This window comes from Athene noctua, chromosome 1 (genome assembly GCF_965140245.1).
Source record: "Athene noctua chromosome 1, bAthNoc1.hap1.1, whole genome shotgun sequence".
Lineage (NCBI taxonomy): Eukaryota > Metazoa > Chordata > Aves > Strigiformes > Strigidae > Athene > Athene noctua.
Genome location: NC_134037.1, coordinates 129,356,843 through 129,369,766, shown reverse-complemented (window position 1 = coordinate 129,369,766; position 12,924 = coordinate 129,356,843). Strand labels below are relative to the sequence as shown.

The 12,924-nt window shown below is 44.4% G+C and overlaps 2 protein-coding genes across 9 annotated transcripts in view; one reads left to right on the top strand and one right to left on the bottom strand.

The window, feature by feature from the left end:
* GPCPD1 (glycerophosphocholine phosphodiesterase 1) overlaps nt 1-12,531 on the bottom strand; it is a 48,617-nt gene extending 36,086 nt beyond the window's left edge. For 3 of the 7 annotated variants that reach the window (XM_074927157.1, XM_074927636.1, XM_074927554.1), the window contains exons 1-2: nt 11,712-11,916; nt 3,271-3,356 (exon numbers count right to left, since the gene is read on the bottom strand). In XM_074927157.1, the coding sequence (XP_074783258.1) occupies nt 3,271-3,319 (49 nt within the window). In that variant the 5' untranslated portion in view covers nt 3,320-3,356; nt 11,712-11,916. Of the gene's footprint in view, nt 1-3,270; nt 3,357-6,456; nt 6,559-11,052; nt 11,074-11,711; nt 11,917-12,229; nt 12,321-12,416 lie in introns of those variants that run through there. The other 4 variants (XM_074927286.1, XM_074927195.1, XM_074927466.1 and 1 more) reach the window with 4 other exon arrangements.
* The window catches only part of SHLD1 (shieldin complex subunit 1), an 89,823-nt gene continuing 89,115 nt past the window's right edge, over nt 12,217-12,924 (top strand). For both annotated transcript variants that reach the window (XM_074928061.1, XM_074928143.1), the window contains exon 1: nt 12,217-12,331. The gene's annotated coding sequence lies outside the window, so the exon portion shown is untranslated. The remainder of the gene's footprint in view (nt 12,332-12,924) is intronic.

Here is a 12,924-nt window from a genome sequence, read left to right as displayed (position 1 = left end):
CAGGTTAATCTAGGTAAGGACTGTTTATGAAGGAAATCCCTGAAGACCCAAGGGTTGCAGAAAATCTACAGAGGTCTGGAAATAAGTAAGATAATTTGTTCCTAGAAACTGGTTATGGAAATAATTTTAGATAACATTTTGAACTACAATCCCTTTTTTATAAAACCTTTTGTTCAGACTCATTTTTTAAAAAACAAGCTTTTTGGATGCCTGCTGTAAGCATATAAATGCAGACAAAAGTCAGCTGTATGAGTCTACTTACTATGCAATTCACTGCACACAATTGCCTAGGTCAGATACTTTACCTTTTCCACTCTACTGAGGCACATTATGGTTTGTTTTTGCAGGGAGGAGCGAAGACCACCTGAATACCATGCAGAATTTCTGACTGGAGATACTAAAGAGAAGCTAAAAGTCTTTTAATATCCCTTTAAAACAGCATCATTTAGTACATCTTAGTGTACACACTGGCCAACCTCTGAAATGCTGCGTAAATTATGTTCCTCTTAGTAGCAGCTAGCTAGAATAGTTTTCTGGCCTTTTTTAAGCAAACATGTAAACATTCAGTGAATACTTATCACTCAACAAGGCAACACTTAAACAAGATGCACAGTCACCCCTAAACTCACTTCAACAATCACACTGGGAGGCTGAATTGGGATTTGTAAAATGCTGCTTAAATTATCCTAGGAAAGGCATGATAAACTGGAATTGCCTTTTCAAAGGCAATTCTAAATTCAGTGGCGTTTCGTTGGGTTTTGTGTTTTAAGCTCAAGGGTCTTCAACTTCTCCCCCTGCCCTCACCAGGGAATCCGATGCTGCTACTGGCAGAGCTCCTTCAGCTAAGGCAAAGAGGAAGCTACTCCACAGTCTTCTGCCCAGTCTCAAAGCTTGCAACAGCCTCCCTGATGTTGCAATCTCTGCCTGGAGCAGCTGTACAGCTGGGAGCTATAATCTCCATTTTTTATTTCATAATAGCTAATCTTTGGCCACCCAGCAATCTCTTGGTACAGGACTGTGTCCTGATGAAGACCTAAAGGAGTCACACAGCCTGTGACCAGTGACTCTCTCCCTTCTGCTAGGATGAGGCAAAAAGGAAGCACTCCATGTCACAAATATGTAAAAGCCTACATCAATGTGTCAGGCTTCATCACCAGTGTTGATTCCAGAAGTGGTTTGTCTAGAGGGAGTGAGTCAAAGCATTGTTCTTATGTCGGTGATGCCCTTTTATCCTACCAGTTAGCCTGCAACCACTGGCTTTGACATCAACAGGAAGGGACAGTGATGAGCACACAGGGAGCAGGTTAGCACTTAAGGTGAGGATTCTTGTCTCACAAACTACTCACCATGGTGATCTGACAAAATCAGTACATGACATTTCTAAATAAACTGGAAATTTTGCTGCTTGTAGAACTCCGATAGCTCTGAAAACCTACCTCTCTTTCACAAGACTGCATCTTGCCACTCCTGCATCTCAAAGCTTGTCCCCAGTCAAAACCAACAGTATCAGTATTGTCATAAGCAGAAGCAACCTTCTGTGTCACCTCCTTATGTTATACCAGGTAATGCTTTGTAACCAGCCACTGAGGAAGGATCAAGTTCTCCCTAATCCTAATTTTTGCTGCAGATATTGTTACGGATATTATCAGTAAAAGAAAAAAAAAGTTACACATGCAAAGTGTCATCACAACAGCAGAAGCAACATTAAACAGGGCAGAAGAGCATGACTCCCATTGTGTAGCCTCACTAGTGCTTTATAGCCTCATCTGATCTAAGGTCAATTAATTCTTTAACTTCAAAGTTTTCTCCAGAGTGCCATAAAAACACTGCTCCTTACTAAAGGTTTTGTGTCCGCAGTGTGTGTCAGTGTTCAGTTCCCAAATTCCCAATCAAATGGGAGAAACACATGAGAGGTCTAACATGGGGCAGATGCCAAAACTTAAAAAAAATGTTTTTATCATCTTTTCCCCCTTCAACTACAACAGACACTTCTGCCATTTGGTATTTGCCTGTAAGGGGAATTTTGCCAGTCTGTACGCACTCCCACATTCATCTGCTTCTGTTAGGCAACCACCAATTACTCTTTTGGTGACTGTCATGGTTTAAACTCAGCCAGCAGCCAAACACCATGCAACCACTTGCTCAACTCTTCCCCTGCCCTGGAGGATGGGGAAGGAATTAGAAGGGTAAAGATAAGGAGACTCATAGGCTGAGGTAAAGACAATTTAATAATTCAAATAAAATAAAATTAAACTAATGATTATAATAATGATAATAGAATATACAAACGAGCAATGTACAATGCAACTGCTCACCACCTGTTGACTCATGCCCAGCCTGATCCCAGCTAGCAACCCCAGAGGAGAGAAAACCCTGAAACTGCAATCCCAGAAGAGCCAGCTTCCCCACCAACCCTCATCCATATACTGAGTATGACGGTTTATGATACGGAATATTCCAGCCAATTCGGGTCTGTTGCTCTGACTCTGCTCCCTCCCAGCTTCCTGTACACCCACAAACAGGCAGGTCATGGGATGTTGAAAAGTCTTTGATTTCTTAGAAACAACTGAAAACATGAACATATTATCAACATTCTTCTCACACCAAATCCCATACTGAATCTAAACCACAGCACTATTCTAGCTATTATGAATAAAAATTAGCTCTATACCAGCCAAAACCAGGACAGTGACCTTCCTTCAAAGTTCCTAAAGATAAAGGTGAAAGTAATAAACACAATTTGTCAACACTAAATCATGGTGTTCTACATGATCTCATCTAGATTACGGAACTGATTTTACACATTTCTGCACAATAGAACACTGATTTAAGCTGCTTGTTCTTTCTCTTCTTAACTCTTAGTAGAGGTCTCATCTTGTTACAGAGAACTTTCAACAGGGATGCAGAGAGAATAAAAAAGCAGAACACATCAGTGCATACCTGATCATCATGGTCCAGAATGTAAATACTAGTTTCCATGGCATAAAGAGACAGAACACTGAAAACAATCATAACCATTTCAGTTACCATCATCATCTCTAGCACACTAGGAAATTGTTGTCTGAAGAACAAGATAAAATTTCCCAGATCTCATTTTCAAATATCTATGTGAAATTTCTTAATTCATGTATTTTACAGTGACTTACCATTTTGATATTTGAACTGAAATGGTTTTTGCCTCTGAGGAAAACAGACAAGACAGCCTTTGAACATTTTTCTGGTTTTTTTCTAGTTAAACCATATAAAAAGGAGAAAGCATGATTTGGGTACCTGGAACTGATGGTCCTCTTACTTCAAAAGTGACTTGAGAAGAAGTCATACTTGCAGAACTTTTGTCTTAGGATAGCTGAAATCTCCTGTAGTGGGAGGAAAAAGATACTACATTTCAGGAACATCTACTGCTGTCCTAAGTAAGAGGAAACACAAATCCTATCACTTAACAGGGCAACAAGCCACTAGTGATGTTACTCTTTGAGTGAGCAGTAAAAACAGAAAGCTCTTTAAAACCAGCAACAGCCCCATAAAACAGCATCCAGCTCAGAAGACACTGTTGCAACACTGTCAGGAGAAAAAGACTACTAAATCAAATACCATATGCAACTAAATATCAAGATCATGCAACATTCATCAGTCTTGAACTGAGATTTTTCAAAAACCTGTTTTGACTAATTTTGCTGCCCAAGAGGACACTGGAAGTTATAAGACATTTAAGGTTATGACCTTTGGCAAGCAGTAAGTTCTCTTTCCCTATGCTATTCTTCAGCATCCTCTTCAAAACATAAGAAAGCACTACCACCTTGAAGGAAAAAGGGGAATAACTCAGGACAGATGACAGCACTCTGCTGTCACAAACAGTGAGTTGTCCACCACCCTAGAGTCCGCTCCGCTACCAATAATTCCAGTCGTTGACATGGTACACCAGGAACTAAAAGCATAAAGCAGTCTTCAAACACCCCAGCAGGAAGGGACTGCCTACAGCCTCTGTAGCCAGGAGAGTAGCTGGAGGATTGACCCTGTTCAATTTTCTATCTTCCTCCAATACACAATAACTTGATGGAAAAAAAATGGCAGAATTCCATTCTCCTCATTACAGCAGAAACACTATTGATGTAAAACATCCTTTTATATTACTTATGAAAGTATTAGTCCTATCAAAGTCCAATTCTGGATGCTGTTAGACTGTTATCACCCAAGTATATACCTTTGGACATGGGCTGCAAAATAATCATACTAGTTACATGCAGAATAAACTTTGCAATGCTATCAACTAAACCATTTCTTTATATCACTGTGGGTTTGTTGATTGTTGTTTTTTTTTTTCAAAACCGAGCCAGTAGAAAGTTTTTATTTTTTTCAAAAGGACAAAAGCACTTTATTCCATTACAATGTGGGTCAGCAAGCCTTTAGTAACAGCTTTAATAATAATGACAAGAACAACTAACAGCACTCCAGAAAAATCTACCTTTCATTAGCTCTACTACAAGTTCTTGCCTTCAGAGGGCACAGGGCAGTTTAACAGAGAAAAGCTGAAAGTCAGATACCAAGTAGGACAAAAATAAATCAAACTCAATCAATCCTGATTCCTCCCAGGCAATCAGAAAGTTAAGGTCTGAAGTTTAAACACCTACAATTTTTCTTCTGGAATTTCTCTTCCTACTCTCAAACTATTTATTTTCTAACTCTTGTTGTACTTTATATTTCTTTTTCTCCTCCCTTATTTCCCTTTTCAGGAGTAAAATAAGAGCAAGAAAACGGTAATAATATAGATGTTTCTGGTCATATAGTCCAATTCTGCATGTAATGTTTTACAAATAACGCTTCTATAAAGGATAAAATCCCAATCTACTGAAGCTTTACTTTAAGCATACTTAATAAACAGGAATTCCATGAAGGGCACACCCTTTATGAACTTTGTCACATGTATGTCATTAGGTGGTCTGTATGTTAACAGCAACACATACTAGCAGTTATTTACAGACACAGAAGCACAGCACGTTTCAGTGCTGAACCTAAAACAGGGCTTGTGACATTGGTCCAGTATTACACAAAAATCTCAGTTTAAAGCAGAGCATATAAACTACTAGTTGCATTTATGATGACACTGGACAGTGCAGGGCCTCGACTGTGTTCACCAACTGTTCTTGCTTGGACAGCCTTTAACTGAAAAGGCAGAGTAGCTAAAGGGGAGGTGAAATAGGCAAAAATGCCTTGCCAAAGACTACAAAGCAGGTAAGTGACAGCTGAAGCCCCCACCAAGTTCCCCAAAGCAAGAACAGACCTTTCCTTGTCATAAAAAGCTGTTTCCAAAGCCAATGCAACATGACTCAAAATTAAACTTGACAAAAACCAGCAGTAGCTGTCTTACTCCAAATTAATTAAATATCCATCCATTCTTAGAGAAAAATCTAAAATCCTGCTAAGTCTATAAAACTTTTAGCCAATCTTGTAAAAATTCTGTGTACCCACTTGCAAGACATCTGTGGGCTTTTCTAAAGCACGTAGGAAAATAATATTACTTGTCTATATAACAGTAGTTAATTGTAAGGAGATTTTGATAAACTGACTTTGTAAAGTTGTCAAAATTCTTCTCAAAAGGCATTTTATCTCAAAGATCTATTCAACCTGCCCAAGAGATATATCAGGAGAAGAAAAACTCCAAGTTTACATCACCAAACACAGGCATGATTTTTCTACCAGAACTGCAGCTACAAGTCTTGCACTTACACTCATGTTTAGGGTCAAAGTACTACCCCTCATTTTTGAAGAAACATCTCTTCCAGAAGAGCTGTATGTAAACACACAGCAAGGAAAAAATAGTTATGCTTTTTGTTAATGAATCAAACCTATGTTGTATATTATCATGCACTTACGTACATTCATTCTGTACTTTCAAGACACAATATGAAAATGCTGTATTTAGGGGGAAAAAACCCCTAAGTTTAGCTGTAGAGTTACTGATGGTTCTTGAGAAATGGGAGTAATTTAATTCTCAGACGGAAATGGCAAGAAACCCTAGACCATCAAACCCCCTGACCAGTTGGTGGCAGGTGATCTTATAAACCCTACACTCCATCCTTCAGATTTTCAGCACTGACTCACCAAAGAATAACAAAATCCTCTCTGCTCACCACACCTGCAGTGATAGACTCTCTGGGAGAACGTAAAGAACCCTCAGCTCAGAGGACCATAACTGTCTGCTTAGGGGAACTGAAACAAGTTAGAACAGTTGTGTTAAAAATGTTAAACACTTCCTAATCGTCAACTGAGCAACTTACAAACTAAAAGTCCTTGTGCAGCAAGCATTTTTAAGCAACATTTGGGTTTAAGAGTATTAAAGCTGAATTCGTATCTGCTGCAACTACACATGCCCAAACGCCAGCCTGGGGTGCAAATAACTGACCCTTGTCCTATGTCCCATCTCCTCCTTTTGGTCAGCTTTTATAGATGGCAACTTACACACATGCAGGCAAGCAATTAATGCTTGAATCTCAGTCACTCCTCATGAGAAAGAGAGGTCTCACCCAGGTAAATATTCACACAGTAGTATCAGCATGTCACCTGAAAAAAGAAAAGTGTTTCTCGACCTAGAGATTCTTGCTTTTACAACAGAAATATGTTTTTTCCCCCACCATGTCACAGTTCAAGCCTCTCACACTTTCCTTCTGCAAAGCAGACCCTTACCTTTCACAATCTCTGGAGGTTTCCTTCCCACAGAAACGGTGTCTGCCCAGCAGACGCACTCTGAGTCCTGGGGCTGTACTGACCTGCCTTCAAAAGCCTGAACTCAGTAACCCTGCCCATCAACCAACCTCACTGTATAAAACAGGCTGTCTACAAGGCTTCCAAAGCAGGGTCAAAAGCAACAGCCTAGTGGGTAGGATCATGTGCAATCTTGGATCCCCTGCCACAATACAAAGCTCTCGTCATGGTCTTAAGATGGGAAGAAAAGCAACCGGGAATCTTGTAAATTCAGAAATCCACTTACTCGCCTTCACATACCCAAAAGAACAGCAGCAAAGATTTTAAGCATAGTATCCTGAGGGCAAGAGAAAAAAAATGTACTCTTTGTTCTAATATTGCCTGTAAAGCTTTCCTTTCACAATTTTCTCCTCCTCATGGGCACCTGAAGGAGTACAAGAGTGACAGGATTAATGTGCTTCCCTAAATAATAGGGAAGCCAAACTCTTCCCTCCTGATTCTAGAAGGGCACTTATAGAAGATGCAGGTAAACAGCCTTGGACTGCTAAAGGCACTTGGAAGATGAGAGAATAAGACATTTCAGACTCTCCTTCTGACATAACACTATCAACTATTAATGCATCACAAAATATCATGGCTTTCCTCTAAAATGAGGTAGCAAAGGTCACCGTGGATGGGGAAGACCAACATAATTTTTGGTTATAGTCAAAATATACCAGAACATGGACTTCACTGAGTAACTCAAGTTTGAAGTTCATTTGAACTTCCAGGTCTAGTGGTATATAAAACCCCTTCACAACCCCTCAGCTTCAAGAGATTATTTCCCACCCACCCCGCTTAACCTCCCTAACCCTTCTAATATATTTTAAGAGGTATTGGCTGTTTTCTGTCCCACATCTTATAATCAGTATTTCAGATTTAGATAAATACGCACCAAGTAATCTGGGGCAATCCAGGAATATAACAGCCTAGCTTGCAAATAAATTTTAGACTCATAAAAATTCATAGCATTCAAAAAGCCAGATGACATGCTCTCTCTCAATACAAGTGAGATTTTTTAATAGCAACTCAAATAGGTTTGCGAGACTCTGACTTCTAACGCTTCAAGGGTAATGTCTGAGACTGGCTTGAAGTACGATGCGATAATTTTTCTACTGCAGAGACAAGCCTGAAGGCCTTGAACTTTCTTTCTGTTGTATGGACAGGCAGCTTTCAAAATGAGGTAGAAAACACTTTAGGCAACTATATTACGATAGATCTGAATGAAAAGCTGACTATCAATTGTGAGTTGGTTTTAAGGGCTGCAGAATGAGTGGTTATACTTAGCAGTAGAAGGAAAAATATGCATTGACATCTAACAGGCAAAGAGAGGGGAGACAAACAGACCAAGCCTCAGGAAATTCTACACCAGCTTTCTAAATTATGGGGGGCCCACAGGGAAGATTTCTATTGAAAATAACCAGAACTCATAACAAAAATAACTTCAAGATTAAAGGAAAAGCAAAATGCTGCTCTTCCAGTACATGAGGGGAATCCAAAGTTTTGCAAGTTCTGTTCTCTCTAGGATGCATCTAGTGGAGTGTGAACTAAAACAATTTCCTGTAAGGTCTCAGAAGCTAGATGACCCAGGTCATATGAGACCTTGACCCTTTGCTGGGATTTAGTCCATTGTATTTGGCAACATGCTGATGAGAAAGACAAAAAGCAACAGACTTCCACCAAAATATATTGTGTCACATTTCTTCCCCTCTCTCCCCCCAAAAAGCCCCCAAACCATGTCTAATAAATTATTAGTAGAAATTTCTGATGTAAAGCCATCAACTCAAAACTCTCTTTGGTAACATTATATTTAACGATGACTGGATAACACAACACAGATTTTTCAATGAGGTTAAAATACAACTTACAAAGTATCTTTTTAAGGGGTGATTTAAAAAAAAAAAAACATCCAGGTATATCAATTTTTTTATAGGTACTTAATGGGATTTTTCAAAGGTAATTAGACAGACAATTAAAATGAGACAGCTAGGTACCTAGGTATCATGATATTCCTGGAACGCATTTTAATACTTTCAAACATCTGGTTCTTAAGAATATTTTTAACCACTATATTACTGAATTTGGTTAGTTATCTGTAGAAAAATAGAGACAATCTGTGCACCTGCAGGCTCTTTCGTACGGTTACATTTCACCACAGACCACCGTGCAGACTACTGCTACTGCAAAAAGTAAACACATGCTCAATTATTTTAAAATATCACTCAATTTTTTGCATATAAAGATGAAAAGAGTAAGGACTAGAAGGCTGTGGTGGTTTTGTTTTTATTTTTCTGATTTTAAGCTGACATTCTCCACCTTTGAAGTACAGACTCATGAAACCTATCAACACGGAGAAGGGGTCCAACGGCAGCCTGAAGAGGGGAAAGGTGCCCCAGTCCCAGACAAGTCATTGACATTGACAGTTGTGAGTGCAGGTGGGCGGGAGCGGGGCTGATGCAGGGCACCACAGCCCCCCCCAACCTCCTGCAGGAAGCCTGCATCTCAACACTACCACACACTGCAGGAGAAGGCACTGTACTTATATTTCACCTTCTTGAAAGCTGTGCTATATGCAGCAATAGAAAATCCACCACGTGCCGTGGTGGTATGCTGAACAAAGAAGAGAGATGAGCCTAATCCCATAGAACTGCTGTTTTAAAACACAGTTTTGTCATTTTTAATCACAGCGTTAGACTCTCAAGCATAAAAATATCAACTCATGGTACTTCAGACTATACCTTTAATATTTAAGTGATATCTATTCAAATCCAATTAAACTTGTAGTATTAAGAAAGATTTTGTTGCTTGTGGTTGGTCCTAACAAGGTATCAGAATATTATAGAGAACATCTAAAGTAACAAATTAGGTATGTACTAAAATTAAGTAACAATAGTTGACACCACCTGGATTTTAGAACAAGGTCAGAGTATATGCTTTTACTCTAACAACTGCAGAATTTTTAGAAACAGCATCAACTCCTCCATTTTCACCCAAACAACCAGAAGGTTCTTGCTTCCCCCTCTTCACCTTGACTGTGTGGGAAAGGACAGCCACAAAGTCAGCAGCTCTCTCATACTGCATTGCAGTATTAACACTGGACAGAGAACAAACTTGCATACAAGATTTGGACATGCTGTTCTGATTTAAAGGCAGGAATTTTACCAATAGGGTTATGCTGACATTTCGAAAGAAGCAACGCCCGAGTAGTATTTCTGAAACAGCATCACCTTAATATATAGCAATGGAGAAAAGTATCTTTAAAATGCTATATTCAGCACCAATTTAACTACCCATTTGCAGGGCCAAGCCGGTCCTGGTAATCAAACACAAGATCCCTATCTAAAATACTATGTTCACCTGTAATGCCTCTACTTTGTTTTAAATAACAAGAACTTAATGGTTTTCAGCATTTCTAAAATACCTGTCCACGTAGCAGACTCTTCTGTCTTTGCAAAACTGCTGTGACATAGCTAAGTTCTTGAAAAAAAAAACAGAAAATGGCTGGGGCATATTTGCAAGTAAACCAGAACAGCCTCAGTTTGACTTCTCTTGGCTGTAGTGTTGCTCATTATTGAAGTGTGTCTGACAACATCCTAACCAGGTAGTAATTTAGCTCTTTATGGTCATACTAACGTTCCTCACTTAGAAGTGACACAGACAAATAACACGTATAATGCTCGCACAGCTCTCAGTACAACAAACAACTTTTTTAAAGGGTTTTCAAAGCCTGCATTCATTTTATTAAGGAGCAACCTGCTTTACTAAGAGATTTATTATGTGGCAGTTTAGACTAGTAATAGTAGCTTCTATTAAGACAAAGAGCATTCTCCTGGCTCTTTAGTATTTTCTGTAGTTATTTTACAGACAACAGCGCTAGAATAAATACACATAAAAATCTATAAGGAAAAATATTTTTTATAATAAAAATTAATTCCACTTAGCAACCATTTTACTCTACCATGAATATTTAATATGCTTTGAAGGCTAATCTCCACCTAACAGTGCATGCTTTAACGAATTAAAACACTAACACCCTGGAAGACAAGCTATCGATTGAAAAGGAAAAAGAAAAAATAGGAAAATGAACCTGTGCCTCTTGCAACGTCCTGGTTAGAAAGCAAGTAACAAGGATAATCTAGAGTTGTCTCACTGGTCCCTCCGGGATCAAGAATACTGCATCACGAGCCGTTACTTTTATAACACGTTCCTTTAGTCTCAAACTGAGCCCAAGAGCGGAGTAAACCTTCCCCACCCCCCCGGCAGAGCCGACCGGCACCGCAGGGCGTCCACCCCCACCCACACCCCGGGACGTACCGAGGGCTCTCGGCCCGCCGCGGGCGGCTACGCCACCGCCAGCCCCGCACGGCGCAGCGCTACCGGCGGCTCCCGGCCGGGAGGCGGCGCGCCGGGTTCGCCCCGTTCCAGCCTCCCGGCCGCTTGCATAATGCGGTAGCCGCGGGACCGCCCCGGGCGACGGCTTTCGGCGAGGACGTAAACAAACAGCCCCGCCGGGCCGGCGTGTCCCCGGCCAGCAGCCCGCCGAGCCGCGCTCCCCGGGTGACGGCACGGGCCCGGCCGCCGCAGCAGCGTCGGGAGCCCGGCGTGCCCGCTGCCCTCCCAGTACGACGCCTCCCCCCACCCCAGCCCGGGTCGTGCGGCAGTTCGGGCACCCCCGGCGGCACACAGCCCCTCCCCGCCACCGGGCGGGCAGCCACCCCCCCTTCCCCGAGACCCCGCTCTCTTCCCCCAGCTCCCCTCAGAGCCGAGCGCCGCGCCTCCCCTTCAGATCGCCACACACCAACCGGCCCTCCCACCCCGGGACCGCCGGCGGGGAGCGCGGCGACGCTCCCCACAGCGGGGCGTCAACCCACCCACTCCTCAGGCCCAGGTCTCCCCCAGGGGCACACACCAGACCGGCCTCTGCCGCCACCGTACGGCCCCACCGCCCCACCGGGCCGGCGGCGCGGACTGACCTGGCCGAGCGCCGCTCCCGGCTCCCAACCAACCCCTTTCTGCAGGGCTGCGGGCGGCGCCGCCGGGGCTCCCTGCTCTGCCCCTCCTCCCGCGGCCAGGGTCCGCGGCCGCTGCCCGGCGCCTCCTGAGAGCGCGGGAGTAGCGAGGGGGGACACGGACGCGCGGCCACCAACCGGTTCCAACTGCCCCCGGCCGAACCGGGGAGGGGCGGAGGAGGGGGCAGCACGTGACCTGCCCTTGCCGACACGTCACTCCCCGAGGCCTCGGCCCCGCCTTCCCCACCGCAGCCAATAGGAATCCAGCAGGAAGAGCGGGGGCGGACCGTGCCCTTTCCTCGAAAGCCTCGGGCCGGCATGTGGGCGTGGCCTGATGGAGGGGGCGGGGCTACGGCAAGGGTGCGTGAGGGGAGCCGGGGCGGTGGGAGGGGGCGGCTGAGGGAACCGGCCGGCTCGGCTGCAGAGCTCCACCCTCCCCCTCTCTCCTTCAGGACCAAGCACCAACCTTCACCGCAACCCACCGAGTGCCGAGCGCCGTCCTCCCGGGACCCAACCTCGGGGAAAGCAGCGCCGCTCCCCCAGCGCCTTCCTCGCTCCGGGACGAGAACCGCCACCCCCCCCAGGTCTTCTCAGGGGCACGCACCAACCATCCCCCGCCGCGCCGCACCGCCCCGCTGAGCGCCGCTATGGCCGGCGGCGCGGGCTGACCTGGCCGAGCGCTGCATGGGGCTTCCCGACTCCTTTGTGCGGGGCCACGACCAGCACTGCCGAGGCTCTTCCTGCCGCGGCCCGGGGCTGCCTGACAGCGCATGGAAGGCGGGGGGGGTGGTGATGAAGGGGTTGGGGGGGGGGCGCGGCGTGGCCGCCACCGGTTCCAGTTGCCCCCGGCCGAACTGGTGAGGGGGCTGAGCCACGTGACCTCCCCTCGTCCATACATCACTCCCCGCGGCTTTGGCCCCGCCCTCCCGCCGCAGCCAATAGGAAGCGAGCAGGAAGGGCTGGGTAGACCCATCGTTTCGCGGCCGGGGGAGGTGAAGGGGCAGGTGGGCAGGGGTCCTGCTCAGGTGGGGCAGGGCAGCCTCCCACTGCCGTCTTCCTACCCCTGAGATAGCCTTACTTCAGGCCAGGTCCCCAGTATCCAGCCTGGGAGCGTGAATACCTGGGGATGGGTAGCCCTTTTTCCCCGAGGTGCTGCTGGGGCACAGTGTCTTAGGCC